The sequence below is a fragment of the Hypanus sabinus genome, chromosome 15 (assembly GCF_030144855.1).
Source record: "Hypanus sabinus isolate sHypSab1 chromosome 15, sHypSab1.hap1, whole genome shotgun sequence".
Lineage (NCBI taxonomy): Eukaryota > Metazoa > Chordata > Chondrichthyes > Myliobatiformes > Dasyatidae > Hypanus > Hypanus sabinus.
The window spans coordinates 29,143,281-29,159,659 of record NC_082720.1 but is presented as its reverse complement, the minus strand read 5'-3'; the positions used below and the strand labels follow the sequence as shown (position 1 = coordinate 29,159,659).

Sequence of the window (16,379 nt, the reverse complement as noted above, 5' to 3'; positions counted from 1 at the left end):
TGGAGCTAGAGCTAGAAAATGTACATGAAATATATGTGTGCCACAAAATTACCAGTCAATGAGGATCTCCAACAAGGGAGAGACTGATTGTTCCTTCTGTAGGCAATGATAGTACTATCACTTACTCCCACACCATCAATTTGCTGGCGATAAACATCAACTAGTGATACAGATTCAGTGGCAGGGCAGAGGTGAGGTATCTAGTGGTGATTGATTCACTCCTTACATCCAAAAGCCTTTCCACTATCTATAAGCCATCAGTTGGGAGCAAGATTGACGTAGCTGTAAAGAAGCAAGACGGCAGCTGTATTTCATTCCAGAGTATGCGGAGATTAGGTTTATCAGATAAAACACTCGAAAACTTCTACAAATGTATCATAGAGAGCATTCTGACTGGCTGCATCACTGTCTGGTATGTGGGGGGGGGGGGTGTGGAGGGGGGGAGTGCAACTGCACAGGAGTGAAGTAAATTGCAGAAATTTGTAATATTAGTCATCTTCATTTTGGGTACTGGTCTCTGTAGTATCTTCAAAGAGCCCTGCCTTAGGAAGGCGACATCCATCATTAAGGATCCCCATCACTCAGGACATGTCCTCTTCACATTGTTACCATTGAGAAGGAGGTACAGAAGCCTGAAGGCACACACTCAGTGATTCAGGAACAGCTTCCTCTCCTCTGCCATCCGATTCCTAAATGGACATTGAGCCCATGAACACTACCTCACTACTTTTTTATTTCTGTTTTTGCACTACTTATTTAAACTTGACTATTTAATAGACATATATATACTTACAGTAATTCAGATTTTTTCTCGATGTTTATTTATCATACAATTTCATTGAACTGCTGCTGTAAAGTTAAAAGTTAACAACTTTCACAACATATGCCCATGATATTCAGCCTGATTCTGATGGAATACTCTTACTTTATTGAGATGAGTGCAGCCCTACAAAATGCCCAATGTGCTCAGTTTCAAATAGGTCAAAAGAAATCTTAGAAATTAGCAGCCCATCCCATCCATTACCCAAAATATTTATCCCTCATTATATTTAGTAATGTTTTAGCCTTTCCTTGCTTCAAATTTCAAAGTAAAATTTATTATCAGAGTACATACACGTCACCTCCTACAACCCTGAGATTCTTTTTCTGTGGGCATACTTAGCAAATCTATAGAACAGTAACTGTAAACAGGATCTGTAACCTGCAAACATCAGGAACTGTAAAATGTCAACAAATTGCAAATGCAGATATAAATATTTAGCAATAAGTAATGAGTATGAGATAAAAGAGTCCTTAAATGAGTGTAGTTATCCCCTTTTGTTCAAGAACCTGATGGCTGGGGGGTATAACTCCTCCTGAACCCAGTGGTGTGAGCCCTGAGGGACTTGTACCATCTACATGATGGCAGCAGCGAGCAAAGAGCACGGTGAGGATGTTTGGTGATGGATGCTGCTTCTTATGACAGCATTTCAAGTAGATGTGCTCAATGGTTGGGAGGGTTTTATCCATGATGTACTGGGCCGAATCCACTTCCTTTTGTAGGATTTTCCACTCAAAGGCATTGGTATTCCCATACCATCTGCTTTAAGAAGACCACTATCATTCCAGTGCGTAAGAAGAACAATGTAAGTTGCTATTGCATTGTTGGCTACAACACACAGTATACCAAATGCACTGCATTTAGGATGTTAACACCCTATCACCCAACCTGTGACCTCAGCCAAAATAGAGGATGGCACAATGGAAACATCGTTGTCTCCAGTTTCCCCTATAACTCGGAGTTATTCTATATTACTGGTTTCTCATAATCATTGAGTTTAACTCTCAAAATTCCCCACCCAATGGCATTATGCAGGTCCCCAACAGAAAGACTGCTGTGGTTTAATAAAACAACTAATTGTCACCTTCGTGTGGCAGATGAAGAATGGGCAATAAATGTTGTCTGCCAATAATGTCCATATCCCAAGAAGTGAGTGAATATAATGTTATAATAGAATATTGTGTCTACAATGGATCCCTATCACATGGGGAGGCAAGTTATGACTTCTGTGACAATGCTTTAATATTTACTTCTATTCTTCATTGACTTGATAACCAAGATGGATTGTGAGGTGAGGGGTAAAATTTGATTCCTGGTTACATGCTTTCTTTCATTAGCACCGTAGAATTACTTGTATATCAACCTGTGTAATTATAAAGTCCACTGAAACATGTCGTACTCTTTTTTCACTTTTGACTATCACATTGTGTCTTAATGACATCTTCTGATTTTGCACACTAGTATATTTACAATCAGAATTTAATTACTTCAAAGGGCTACATTAGTTAAAATTAATTTCTTCAAAATTAGTTAACAATAATTTATTTTTCAAAATTCTAATCATATTTCTTCATGTTGAATTCCCACTTATGTACAGCACACTAATTTAGGTGAGCTGTGTGCTTTGTTCAAGTGAAATAAAACATACATATTGTTCAGTTCCCATGGAAACTCAAACTGCTGCCAAGACAGCCATAGGCCTAACAATCAGTAGCAATAAGACAAAGAGGCTGTTGGATATTGAAACCCAATAATCTTTTAACGTACATAAGAATGATAGAGATTAGTTAGCTATCTAGAATGGCTTAGTGCACAGAAACTGTTGAATGAAAATACCTTTCTTTTCAACTTGGTTTGATAGATCAACATAAATTTATTCTAATCTCAGAAAGGATTTAAGAACAGGTAAACATAAAAAAAGACAAAGCCTCATAATGATTGAGTTCTGAGTAAGCTATAGGGATAGAAAGAAACTATAAAAGGACTGAATCTTCCATATGCAATAAATTGTACCTCCATCTCTCTGTTACCTAATCTGCCTGTGTACATATAAGTTTATGATTTTCTTTTTGAGAATATGAAAAAAATTAACAACACATCTTAGTAAATTCTAATGCAAGACATTACATTTTATTTAAACCTAGTTTGTATAAATTACAATAACAGTATATTTCAATTGATTTATTACAATGAGAGATGTTATTGTATTTTAATTTACCCCAGTCTGTATGATGTTTTGCAAGATATCCATGAATTTCCTTAGGCTTATTTATTCTGAGAAACGTTGAGTATTTTTCAAAATGCTCAATCACCTAGTGGCACTTATATCCACAGTAATGAAGTGTTTTGAGAGGCTGTTGTTGAAGCATATCAGCTCCTGTCTGAATGGTGACTTGGATCTGCTCCAATTCACCTACCAAAGCAACAGTCTACAGTACATGCTATCTCGTTGCTCCTTCACACAACCCTGGAACATCTGGACAGCAAAATGCATACAACAGGATACTCTTATTGATTACAGCACAGCCTTTAACATAATCAAAACTAATCAGTAAGCTACAACACCTGCTCTCAGTACCTCCTTGTGCAATTCGATCCTGGATTTCAACTCTTGTAGGCCTCAGCTGGATCAGATTGGCAAAAACATCTCCACCATCTCTGTCAGCACAGGAACACCACAGAGATGTGTACCTAGTCTCCTGCTCTACTTGTTTTACGCCTACGACTGTGTGGCTAAGCACAGCTCCAACACCAAGTTTGCTGATGACACCACTGTTGTGGGCTGTATCAAAGGTGGTGATGAACCAGCAGTCAGGAGGGAGATTGAAAGCTTGGCTGAGTGGTGTCATAACAATAACCTCTCACTCAATAACTTAATAAGACCACGAAGAGGGAAAGCAGAGGTCCGTGAGACAGTAATCATCGGAGGATCAGAAGTGGAGAGGGTCAGTAACTTCAAATTCCTGGGTGTCACTATTTCAGAGGAACCGTTCTGGACCCATCATATAAATATAGTTGCACTGAAAGCACAACAGTAACTCTTCCTCCTTACGAATCTGCGGAGATTCGGCATGTCATCAAAAACCTTGGCAAACTTCTATAGATATGAGGTGGAAACTGTGCTGACCGGCTGCATTACGGCCTAGTATGGGAACACAACACCAATCCCTTTGACAGCAAAATCCCACACAAGGTAATGGTTTCAGCCCAGTACATCATGAGTAAGACACTCCCAACTATTGAGCACATCTACATGAAATGTAGAAAAGCAGCATCCATCATCAAAGATCCTCACCACCCAGGCCGTGCTCTTTTCTCGCTGCTGTCATCAGATAGAAGGTACAAGTGCCTCCGAACTTGCATCACCAGGTTCAAGAACAGCTACTACCTCTTAATCATCGGGCTCTTGGATGAAAGGAGAAAACTGCACTCATTTAAGGACTCTTTTATCTTGTTATTTCATGCTCATTATTTATTTCTATTTGCAGTTTGTTTACTGTTCACAGTTCTTGATGTTTACAGTTATTGTTCTATAGATTTGCTAAGTATGCCTGCAGAAAAAGAATCTCAGAGTACATACTGGTGTACATATGTGGTGACTCTAATAATGTAGTCTGAACTTTGAAAATGGTAACCCTTACATGAATCAAAATGGATGTTTTTAAATAAAATTAATCTTTGTGATGTTTGGACAATGTATTTTTGACCATAATTTCTAAGACCCATTCTAAGATTTTATGATCTATTCTAAGATTTCTAAAATTTTCTTCTTTTCCTACTCTCAGCTATTCAGAGTTCTCAATTTCCAATTAAAAAATGAGTACTCTGACAACAATGGCAGCTAGTACACCCGTTCAGTACTTTCATTGTATTGCACACAAATGTAAATTGTGGGAAAATTTTGTTAACACACTTTTGATTCAACAGAAACACACATTCACTTAAATAACTAATTATGCAGTACGGCAAATAGACGTGTCATTTCTTTAACATGTTATTTAATATGTGAAATAGCCTATGATGGTCATATTCTGACCATCGATGTACATTATATGTTGTATAAGGTGGAGGTTGCCTGTTACACCACTGGCGTTCGGAGCAGCAATGAAGGGCCTCCATCTTGGGCAGTGTTCAGGGCTTCCTTCATCATGTCAGTAGCTTCCTCTCAGTTTTCACGACTGTCAGTTATGTAAGTCCTAGGTGGAGACCCAGGAATACCGTTGCACTCAGATGTAGAACGACTCTTTATTGCTGTTTCCATAACAACTTTGTTTTACCAGTCAGGGTCGTTAGCCTTGAGCTGAACCCCCAAACCTGGTGGACTGGCGGACCACTCTTAGTCTGTCCTCTATGCTTTGACTGGATTTCCATGGGTGATGCTACCAAGAGCCAAAGCATAAAGCTCTGATTCCAGCCAACAAAGCTCTCCAAAACATGACAAGGTTGCGGACCTCTTGGAAGTATATTGTATGTCACTTTATGTGAAAAGCACTAAGTAAATGTATATGTTTTTATATGTTGCATGCATAAATTTATTCAGTGCTTTTCACAACCTCAGGGCATTCCAAGACTTATACATCAAAAAAAATTCCAGTGTTGGAACAGTGGAAATATCAAAATCAATTCAGTGATAAGCAAAAGAAGACATTGTCAAAAATTTCATAATTTCACAGTTTTACATTGCAGTTGTTATAAATGTTCAACACGTAATACTGACTCTACAATACTTCGGGAACTTCTGACAGAAACAGTTCTTTCTTCTTTCTAATACTGTGTATAAATATTCTCAGCCACATTGTTAGCAAACAACAAATATGTAAAACTCACCCAGTACTTTGATATATTATTGCCATGGTCACAATTCTTTTCACGGCTGGGTATAACTCTTGACAAGCTTTCAGGAGTTAGTCCGAGTTCAATCCTGAACACAGGTGCCTCTGTGTCAATGTTTCACATTCTCTCTGTGACTGTGTGGGAGACCTCAATTACCTCCACATCCCAAAGGTATGGTGATAGGCCGACTGCCCACTTCAGTTTTCCCCTTAGTGTCAGTTAATGAAAAGCAACGAAGCTGAAAGAGGAATTGATGAGCAAGTGCAAGGGACAAGAAGTGGCTAAGCTGTAAACAGAATGGGAAAAGTAAAATGGAACTCCTGGGATTTGACATGGACTTGAATGGGATAAATTGTCTCCTTCTATGACTCATTATGGAATCATAGAGACGTAGAGTTAAACAGATCATTTGGCCCAACTCATGCAAACTGACCCAAATGTCTATCTGAGTTATTTCCATTGTCTGAGTTTGACCCAAATCCATCTAGGCTTTGTTCCAATCCGGATGTTCTAATTATAACAAGGAAAAGGGCTGCTGGAGAAATAAACAAATTAATGCACATGATTACTTATTTATTGACATACAGCATGGGATAGGCCCTTCCAGCCCATCCAGCCATGCCACGCAGTAATCCCTGATTTAATCCTAGCCCAGTCACCCTACAACTTACAATGACCAATTCATCTTTCAAGCATTAAGTCTTTGGATTGCAGGAGGAAACCCACACTATCACAGGAAGAGCATACAAGATGTAAGGCAGCTGCAGGAATTGAACCCGGGTCGCCTGTACTGTAAAGCGTGGTGCTAACCACTATGCTACCGTCCATGTGATGAGAAGATTACAAAGGAAATGTCCACAAAGCTAAGTGAAAACCTATTCAAGACAAAGGTGGCCACCCTAGCTAGTTTCCTTATTTGAGTTCTTTTTGCATTCCCAGATTAGGCATTCCCAAATCCTTTACAGCTCATCCTGAGACCATTGGCCCTTTCCACTTGGACTTCTCAAACCTTGCTATGCTTCCTGATCAATATAGGACATTATCAGTAGACTATCATCCTTGTGATGAATTGCTGCTTTCTTTACCCTTGAGTCTACAGTGCAGCTATAGGTAGCTCTGCCCTTTGTTTCAATATTTAATCTTACTACAGATATTTCCCCCATTCACCATTCCCTCAACTTTTCTTAACGTTTTGTTTATCTCTAACTTTTCTCAGTTCAGATGAAAGGTTGTTGCCCTAAACATTATTTACACTCGAGGCAACTTTATTCGGTACCTCCTGTACCTCATAAAGTAGCCACGGAGTAGGTGTTCATGGTCTTCTGCTGCTGTAGCCCATCCACTTCAAGGTTCAACATGTTGTGCATTCAGAAGTGCTCTTCTGCACATTACTGTTTTAACTTGTGGTAATTTGAGTTACTGGCCTCCCTGTTAGCTTGAACCAGTCTGTCCATTCTCCTCTGGACTCTCTCAGTTACAAGGTGTCTTTGCCCACAGAACTGTCACTCACTTGATATTTTCTGTCCATCGCACCATCTTCTGTAAACTCTAACGATTGTTGTGCATGACTATCACAAGGGATCAGCAGTTTCTGAGATACTCAAACCACCCCATCTGGCACCAACAATCAATCTACAGTCGATGTAACGAAGATCACATTTCTCTCCATTCTCCCCACGTTTTGTCTGAAGAACAACTGAACCTCTCAACCATGTCTGCAATCTTTTATGCATTGAGTTCCTGACACAAGATTGGCAGATTAGGTATGTGCATTAATGTGCTGGTGTACCTATAAAGTGGCCACTGTGTATATTTCTCTTGTTACGTATGTTAACAGACTTGTGAAGTATTTGCAGAATTTTCTGTTTTTACTTCAAGTTTATTCATGATTTTGTGGCGACCCACTTTCTGCGCAGGCGAACCGGCTCACAGATAGCCAGCGCGTGGGGAGAGACTTTGGTAATGCATCTCTGATGTCATTTCCGCCCGTAGAGGGCGGGCGCTAGGGATTTAATGCCAGCGCCGCGACGTTTGAATAAACTAGTCTCGAAACGACTTACCAACTGCGTGTTGTTATTTCAGCGCTGTGTGTAGCACATCACTACATTGGTGACCCCGACGGTCCAAACGGGATTTGGACCAAAGATGACTGACTCTTTATCTGTTCACGCAGTTTTGCTAACACTGCCAACTTTCTGGACGCTGCGATCACCCGTGTGGTTTAGCCAAGCAGAAGCCCAGTTCCAGATTCTGCAGATATCCTCTGATTCCACGTGTTACAACCACGTGGTGAGCACCCTTGACCAGGAGACGGCCGCCCAGGTTGCGGATTTCATACATTTGCCCCCGGGAGAAGGCAAGTATGAAGCATTCAAGGCGCTGCTCATTGGGACCTTTGGCCTCTCACGGCGTGAGCAGGATGACCGCCTGCTGCACCTGGACGGTTTGGGAGACAGACTGCTGTCAGCATTGATGAACAAGATGCTTTCCCTGGCTGACGGACACAAGCCCTGCCTCATGTTCAAGCAAGCGTTCCTAGAACGACTGCCTGAGGACATACATCTGCTGCTGGCCAACGCAGATTTCAGCGCCCCCCGGAAGGTGGTGGCCCGGGCAGACATGCTGTAGAAAGCCAAGAGGGAGAGCGTGGCGTCCGTCGGTCAGATTACCAGGCCACGCGCCCAACAGTGGACCAGACCAGGCCCGGCGGTGGGGGGGGGGGGGGGCGCACACAACACAGAGGCAGGAGTGAGGAGGCCAGTGAACAGTGGTGTTTCTACCACCAGCGGTGGGGCACAAAAGCCAACCGTTGTCACCCGCCCTGCAAGGGCCAGGGCCAGCTGCCGCTAATGACTATAGCGGCTGGCCACCGTAGAAGCCTCTTGTACGTCTGGGACAAACAGTCAGGACGCCGCTTCTTGTTCGACACCGGAGCGGAAATCAGCGTCTTGCACCCGACGGGGTACGACACCCGCAAGAGGAAGCCAGGACCCACCCTGAGGGCTGCAAACGGCAGCACAATACAGACCTACGGCACCCGCACAGTGCAGCTGCAGTTCGGCGCCAGCCGGTTCATGTGGGACTTCACACTGGCCGCGTGGCCCAACCACTCCTGGGGGCAGACTTCTTGCGAGCTCACAGCCTGCTGGTCGACTTGCAAGGGAAAAGACTGGTACATGCCGAGACTTTCCAGACGTTCTCCCTGTGTGAAGCCAAGTTGCCGGCCCCACACCTGGACTCCATCACGCTGTCGGACAACGAATTCACCAGAATCCTGGCAGACTTCCCATTGATTCTGGCACCGCAGTTCACGGCAGCCATGCCCAGACACGGGATACAGCACCACATCCCAACTCAGGGACCACCCCTCCACTCCCATGCATGAAGGCTCCCCCCGGAAAAGCTCCACCTGGTGAAGGAGGAGTTCAAGAGGATGGAGGAATTGGGGATCATACAGAGGTCCGACAGCCCTTGGGCCTCCCCCCTGCACATGGTGCCCAAAGCAGCTGGGGGTTGGAGACCATGCGGTGACTACCGCAGACTGAACGAGGCTACAACTCCAGATCGCTACCCCGTGCCGCACAGACATTCCAGCAGCTAATGGATGCAGTGGGATGCGACCTGGACTTTGCGTTCATCCACTTGGACGACATCCTTGTAGCCAGCAGTAGTCGCCAGGAGCATCTGTCCCACCTCCACCAGTTCTACTCCCGCCTGAGTGATTTTGGCCTTACGATCAAAACCCGGCCAAATTCCAGTTCGGTCTCGATGCCATTGACTTCCTGGGCCACAGGATTACCAAAGACAGGGCAACACCTCTGCCCGCCAAGGTAGACACGATCTGCCACTTTGCCTGGCCCAACACTGTCAAAGGCCTACAGGAGTTCGTTGGTATGGTGAACTTCTACAACCAGTTCCTCCCCTCAGCAGCCCGTATCATGTGCCCTTTGTACACCCTGATGTCGGGTAAAGGCAAGGACATTACTTGGGACAAGGAGGCCGTAGCCACTTTCATTAATGCCAAGGAAGCCTTGGCAGATGCCGCGATGCTGGTGCACCCCAGAACGGATGTTCCGACTGCCCTCACGGTGGATGCATCCGACACAGCAGTCAGTGGGGTGCTGGCTCAGCTCATCGAGGGGCGCTGGCAACCCTTGGCGTTCTTCAGCAAGCACCTACGACCACCCAAACTCATGTACAGTGCTTTCAACCGGGAGCTGTTGGCACTGTATCTGGCACTGTTGGCATTTCAGGTACTTCTTAGAAGGCAGGCTGTTCACCACGTTCACGGACCACAAACCGCTGACCTTCGTGTTCACAAAGGTGTCCGATCCCTGATCGGCTCGCCAGCAGTGACATCTGTCCTACATCTCCGAGTACACGACGGACATCCAGCATGTCTCAGGAAAGGACAACGTCGTGACGGACGCACGCTCCAGACCAGCTGTCCAGGCCCTGTCCCTGGGGGTGGACTATGCAGCACTGGCGGAGGCGCAGCAGGCAGACGATGAGATGCCCAGCTTCAGGACCGCAGTCTCGGGTTTACAGCTGCAGGACTTTCTCGTAGGCCCAGGCGATAGGACCCTCCTGTGCGATGTGGCTACCGGCCAACCTCGCCCCATCGTCCCAGCAGCCTGGAGGCGGCGAGTTTTCGACTCCATACACGGTTTGGTGCACCCAGCAACCCACGGTTTGGACAACCATCTGGCTGGTCTCCAGCAAGTTCGCTTGGCACGGACTTCGCAAGCAGGTCAGTGAATGGGTCAGAACGTGCGCCCAGTGCCAAACAGCCAAGGTGCAGCTAATGCCCCGCCGCAGCAGTTCGAACCCACCCACTGGAGGTTTGACCACATTCATGTGGATATTGTGGGCCCCCTACCAGTGTCCCAAGGAGTGTGGTACCTTCTAACTATGGTAGACCGGTTCACGTGGCCAGAGTCCCGCTAACCCACACATCTGCCGATTCCTGCGCCCAAGCACTGTGTGACCTGGGTAGCACGTTTCAGGGTACCAGCCCACATTACCTCCGACAGAGGCGCCCAGTTCACCTCCAGCCTGTGTGGTCGGCTGTGGCCAGCCTGTTGGGAACGCAGCTACACCACACTACTGCCTTCCACCCACAGTCGAACGGACTATGGAATGCTTCCACCGTCACTTGAAGTCGGCTCTCATGGCCCACCTGAAAGAATCTAACTGGGTGGACGAGCTTCCCTGGGTCCTGCTTGGAATTCACACAGCGCCCAAAGAGGATCTGCACGCCTCGTTGGCCGAGTTGGTATACGGCGTGCCCCTGGTCGTCCCGGGAGAGTTCATTCCAGCCCCAAGGGGGCAAGAGGAAGAACCTGCTGCAGTCCTGCACAGACTACGTGAAAGGCTCAGCAACCTGGCCCCCGTACTGACTTCACAGCACGGACGGACCCCGACCCACGTACCCAAAGACCTGCAGAACTGTAAGTTTGTGTTTGTACGAAGGGGCAGACACCGGGCACCACTACAGTGGCCGTACGAGGGGCCATTCAAGGTGATCAACAACAGCGGGTCCACATACGTTCTGGACATTGGGGGAGAGAGGAGGTTTTCACGGTGGACCGACTCAAACCAGCCCATGTGGACTTGGCGCAGCCGGTCGAGGTTCAGGCACCGTGGCGCAGAGGCAGACCTCCCAAACAGAGTCCGACCCAGACTGTGGACATTGGGGGGTGTATCGCCAGTTCTGCGGGGGAGGGGGTTATGTGGCAACCCACTTTCTGCGCAGACGAACCGGCTCACAAATAGCCAGCTTGCAGGGGGAGACTTTGGTAATGCACCTCTGATGTAATTTCAGCCCGGAGAGGACGGGCGCTAGGGATTAAATGTCAGCGCCGAGAAGTTTGAATAAACTAGTCTCGAAACGACTTACCGACTGCGTGTCATTATTTCAGCTTTGTGTGTGGCACATCGCTACAATTTGACATTTATTCAATAGTTGTCTAAAGGACAATTAAAACTGGGACTCTGCCACATTCAGAAGATAGTAAAAATGATTAACATGTTCCAATGTGTATCAACTTCACCTGGTTGAGATGTTTAACTGAGTGGAATTCATTGGAGGGGAGTTATAAAATTTGGATAGTACCTGGCTATGATAGTCTTGCAGAATTTTACTTTCTTAAAGATAGCAGAAATTCAACATCAGGCAACAGGAAGTGGCTTCATTTGGAAAACTTAAGCATTTTGTTTTCACTCATATTCTATTCCAGCTATGATACATGCAAGGGTTTGGTTAGCAGACTGCAGGATGAGTTGTGCTAATGCAACAGAAGTTGGTGCTTCCATCCTAGCCACAATGCTGCCACTGCAGCATTGCTCAGCATTTGAAGCAGTGGTTTAGCTAGAGCAGTAGAGTGTGGAAATTAAACATCATCAAAAGACAGAAAAACAACTTTCTGGGTTTAGTAATGCTATAGTTTAAGAAGACTTCAATCATGCCTTGACAACTTCACTTTGACACCCATACAGCAAGAGCTCCAGGCAATTACTCACATTTCCTCTACTAAAACTTTCATGTTAAACTGTCATGTTAATTGATTATGCTTTCTTGCCTTCTGCCAATAATGTAACCTTACTTGCAAGGTCTGTGACCTTCACCTCCCTCCACCCCTTTCACAAGCTCGCTCCAAGTTGCAATTCAAAAAGCCTTCATAAAGTTGTTGGACGCCATAAGCATTTAGTAGCAGTCTAAAATGTATCCCTCCTTTCTAATTATTAAGATGTGTAAAACCAAGTTTAGAAATGTGACCTAGCTGGTTACATAATGTGTCATTACCAACCAAATTACTTCTTATGCTTTAATAATTCAGAGTATCTCTTTAAGGAATTAAGGTTTATTAACACAGAATTCTAGAGTGATAAAGCAGTTTTACATTTTTCTCATATTTTATCAGATGCATTTAATAGGATTCTAAATACAGTGGATTCTGGTTAACTCGGCCATAAGTTAATTGGGGCAGCCACATATTTGGGCCGACGCTTAAAGACCAAAAACAAATTGAGAAAATAGCTGGGGTTCCCTTCGTTTATTTGGGGCGGGAGACTGTTGCGAACATTTTCGAACCAGCATCATGCACATTGTGTGGCTGTCAAACACTACACCATGCATAGAGCAACCAGTTTTTTAATGAATGTTACCTTTGGTCACACAGGACACTCCGCTCTCCCCAGTGGCTCCAAGCAGCTGTTTGCATGTGGCCACACCCTGGTACACAGCTTCAAATGGAGGACTAAACTGGTACGTCTCATTCTTAGGGATATACTTGTCCTAGCTCTAGCAGACTGGGTGGATGAGATCCATAGTGAGATTCAAAGACCAGGAAGACATTTCTGCAACGCTATGTTGAGAGTGCAGGATACGACGAGGCATAGAAGAAGTCAAGGTCCCACTGGACCCAGGTTCTGACGTCGGGAGAATGGAACTGCCCCAGTGCAGCAGCTTTTCCACTTTAAAAGCACTCCCGCACAAATTTACTGTCATCGTCAGATATGACAGACAACCACCATTTGTATTGGCAGTGTTCTAAATTGTTCTGTATTTCATTTAAATACAAAATTTGTTGCTTGGTTAAATGGTAGCCTGTCTTTTTTTCACCTTTTTAACCAATTGACTAATTGTGCAGCCGCTTAATTGTGCTAAAAAGTACTGGTCCCTGTGTCTCCATTAACTGGACTACGTTGTATCAATACCCTTAAATGTTCTTTTCATTAACAGCTCACACTCATAACAAAACGGTACTGAACAGTCAGCCAACCTCACACCATAGAACGACATAGCTGTGTGTAAGTTGTATGGGCTGTTCTTTTAAATTTGATAAAAGCACATCAAATTAGTTCCTGGCATTTTCCCATCTATACTGTTGAAGTATAATTTGAGAAACTAGCAGAGGACTACTGAAGCAGTAACAAATAAGTTGTGTAAACTATAAAGAAATATACTGTAAAAGCAATTTGGAGGAGCATTTGTAAAGAGGAGAACAAAGATAAAGTTGGTCTCAGGACAGGAGAATTAATAAGGAAAAGACATAAGCATTTAAATCAAATCAAATTCAAGTTTAATTATCATTCAATCATATATGAACACAACTGAATGAAACAGTGTTCCTCTGGGGCTAAGGTGCAAAAAATACACAGCACATTTAAAAGAACAAGCAAAAACACAGTCACACAAAAAAAAATATGTAGCGCATGTCCTGCAAATTGATGGTACAGTTCCTATCCAGCCTGTCATTCCACCGACTGAACACTGGAGGGCGGCACCGATGGGGGAGCCGACACTAACTTGAGCACAGGCACCTGCTTGAGGACTAGTCCCCAACTGCTACAACCAAAATCACACAACTGCCCTGCCGTCTGTCGCACCACCAGTCAAGGGAAATAGTCCAACAGGGTCTTGCGATCACAAGAAAAACACCCAAGGCAATCACCCACGATTACAAGCATTTCAGTCCATTGTAAGTCATCCCCACAATTGCCAAGGTCCTTTTCACTGATGAAAACTGAAGCAAGTTATTTACTAAGTACCTTTGCTTCAATATTCACCAGTGAAAAGGACCTTGGCAATTGTGGGGATGACTTAAACTGGATTGAAACACTTGAGTGTATAGACATTAAGAAAATGTGCTGGAGCTTCTGAAAGTATTAATAGACAATAGACAATAGGTGCAGAAGTAGACCATTCGGCCCTTCAAGCCTGCACCGCCATTTTGAGATCATGGCTGATCAATTACTATCAATACTCGGTTCCTGCCTTGTCCCCATATCCCTTGATTCCCCTATCCATAAGATATCTATCTAGCTCCTTCTTGAAGGCATCCAGAGAATTGGCCTCCACTACCTTCCGAGGCAGTGCATTCCAGACCCCCACAACTCTCTGGGAGAAGAAGTTTTTCCTTAACTCTGTCCTAAATGACCTACCCCTTATTCTCAAACCATGCCCTCTGGTACTGGACTCTCCCAGCATCTGGAACATATTTCCTGCCTCTATCTTGTCCAATCCCTTAATAATCTTATATGTTTCAATCAGATCCCCTCTCAATCTCCTTAATTCCAGCGTGTACAAACCCAGTCTCTCTAACCTCTCTGGGTAAGACAGTCCAGACATCCCAGGAATTAACCTCGTGAATCTACGCTGCACTTCCTCTACAGCCAGGATGTCTTTCCTTAGTGCTGGAGACCAAAACTGTACACAATACTCCAGGTGTGGTCTCACCAGGGCTCTGTACAAATGCTAGAGGATTTCCTTGCTCTTGTACTCAATTCCCTTTGTAATAAAGGCCAACATTCCATTAGCCTTCTTCACTGCCTGCTGCACTTGTTCATTCACCTTCAGTGACTGATGAACAAGGACTCCTAGATCTCTTTGTATTTCTCCCTTACCCAACTCTACACCGTTCAGATAATAATCTGCCTTCCTGTTCTTACTCCCAAAGTGAATAACCTCACACTTATTCACATTAAACGCCATCTGCCCACTCACCCAGCCTATCCAAGTCACCCTGAATTCTCCTAACATCCTCATCACATGTCACACTGCCACCCAGCTTAGTATCATCAGCAAATTTGCTGATGTTATTTTCTATGCCTTCATCCAAATCGTTGGCGTAAATGGTAAACAGCTGTGGTCCCAATACCGAACCCTGTGGCACCCCACTAGTCACCACCTGCCATTCCGACAAACACCCATTCACCGCTACCCTTTGCTTTCTATCTGCCAACCAGTTTTCTATCCATGTCAATGCCTTCCCCTCGATGCTCTGAGCTTTGATTTTCCCACCAATCTTCTATGTGGGACCTAATCAAATGCCTTTTGAAAATCGAGGTACCCTATATCCACTGGATCCCCCCCGTCTAACTTCCCGGTTACATCCTCGAAAAACTCCAACAGATTCGTCAAGCATGATTTACTCTTGGTAAATCCATGCTGGCTCGGCCCAATCCTACCACTGCTATCTAGATATGCCACTATTTCATCCTTAATAATGGACTCTAGCATCTTCCCCACCACCGATGTCAGGCTGACAGGTCGATAGTTCTGCATTTTCTCTCTCCCTCCTTCCTTAAAAAGTGGGATAACATTAGCCATTCTCCAATCCTCAGGAACTGATCCTGAATCTATGGAACATTGGAAAATGATTACCAACGCATCCGCAATTTCCAGGGCCACCTCCTTTAGTACCCTAGGGTGCAGAGCATCTGGACCTGGGGATTTGTCAGCTTTCAGTCCCATCAGTCTTCTCATCACCGTTTCCTTCCGAATGTCAATCTGTTTCATTTCCTCTGTTACCCTATGTCCTTGGCCCATCCGTACATCTGGGAGATTGCTTGTGTCTTCCTTAGTGAAAACAGATCTAAAGTATTTATTAAATTCTTCTGCCATTTCTCTGTTTCCCATAACAATTTCACCCAATTCATTCTTCAAGGGCCCAACATTGTTTTTAACTATCTTCTTCCTCTTCACATACCAAAAAAAGCTTTTGCTATCTTCCTTTATATTCCTTGCTAGTTTGCGTTCGTACCTCATTTTTTCTCCCCGTATTGTCTTTTTAGTTAAGTTCTGTTGTTCCTTAAAAACTTCCCAATCATCTGTCCTCCACTCAACTTAGCTCTGTCATATTTCCTTTTTTTTTAATGCTATGCAATCTCTGACTTCCTTTGTCAACCACCGTGGCCCCTTTCCCCCCTTTGATTCCTTCCT

General features: G+C 44.5%; 1 protein-coding gene across 10 annotated transcripts in view; it reads left to right on the top strand.

Moving 5' to 3' along the window:
• The window catches only part of LOC132405391 (uncharacterized), a 160,397-nt gene that overhangs the window by 26,921 nt on the left and 117,097 nt on the right, over positions 1-16,379 (top strand). For 4 of the 10 annotated variants that reach the window (XR_009515845.1, XR_009515846.1, XR_009515844.1 and 1 more), the window contains exon 4: positions 12,835-12,920. The exons of the other annotated variants lie outside the window; for them this stretch is intronic. Coding sequence is in view for 1 of the 4 variants with exons in the window: in XM_059990159.1 (XP_059846142.1) it covers positions 12,835-12,920 (86 nt within the window). In the remaining 3 variants the exon portion in view is untranslated. The remainder of the gene's footprint in view (positions 1-12,834; positions 12,921-16,379) is intronic. 10 annotated transcript variants of the gene reach the window in all.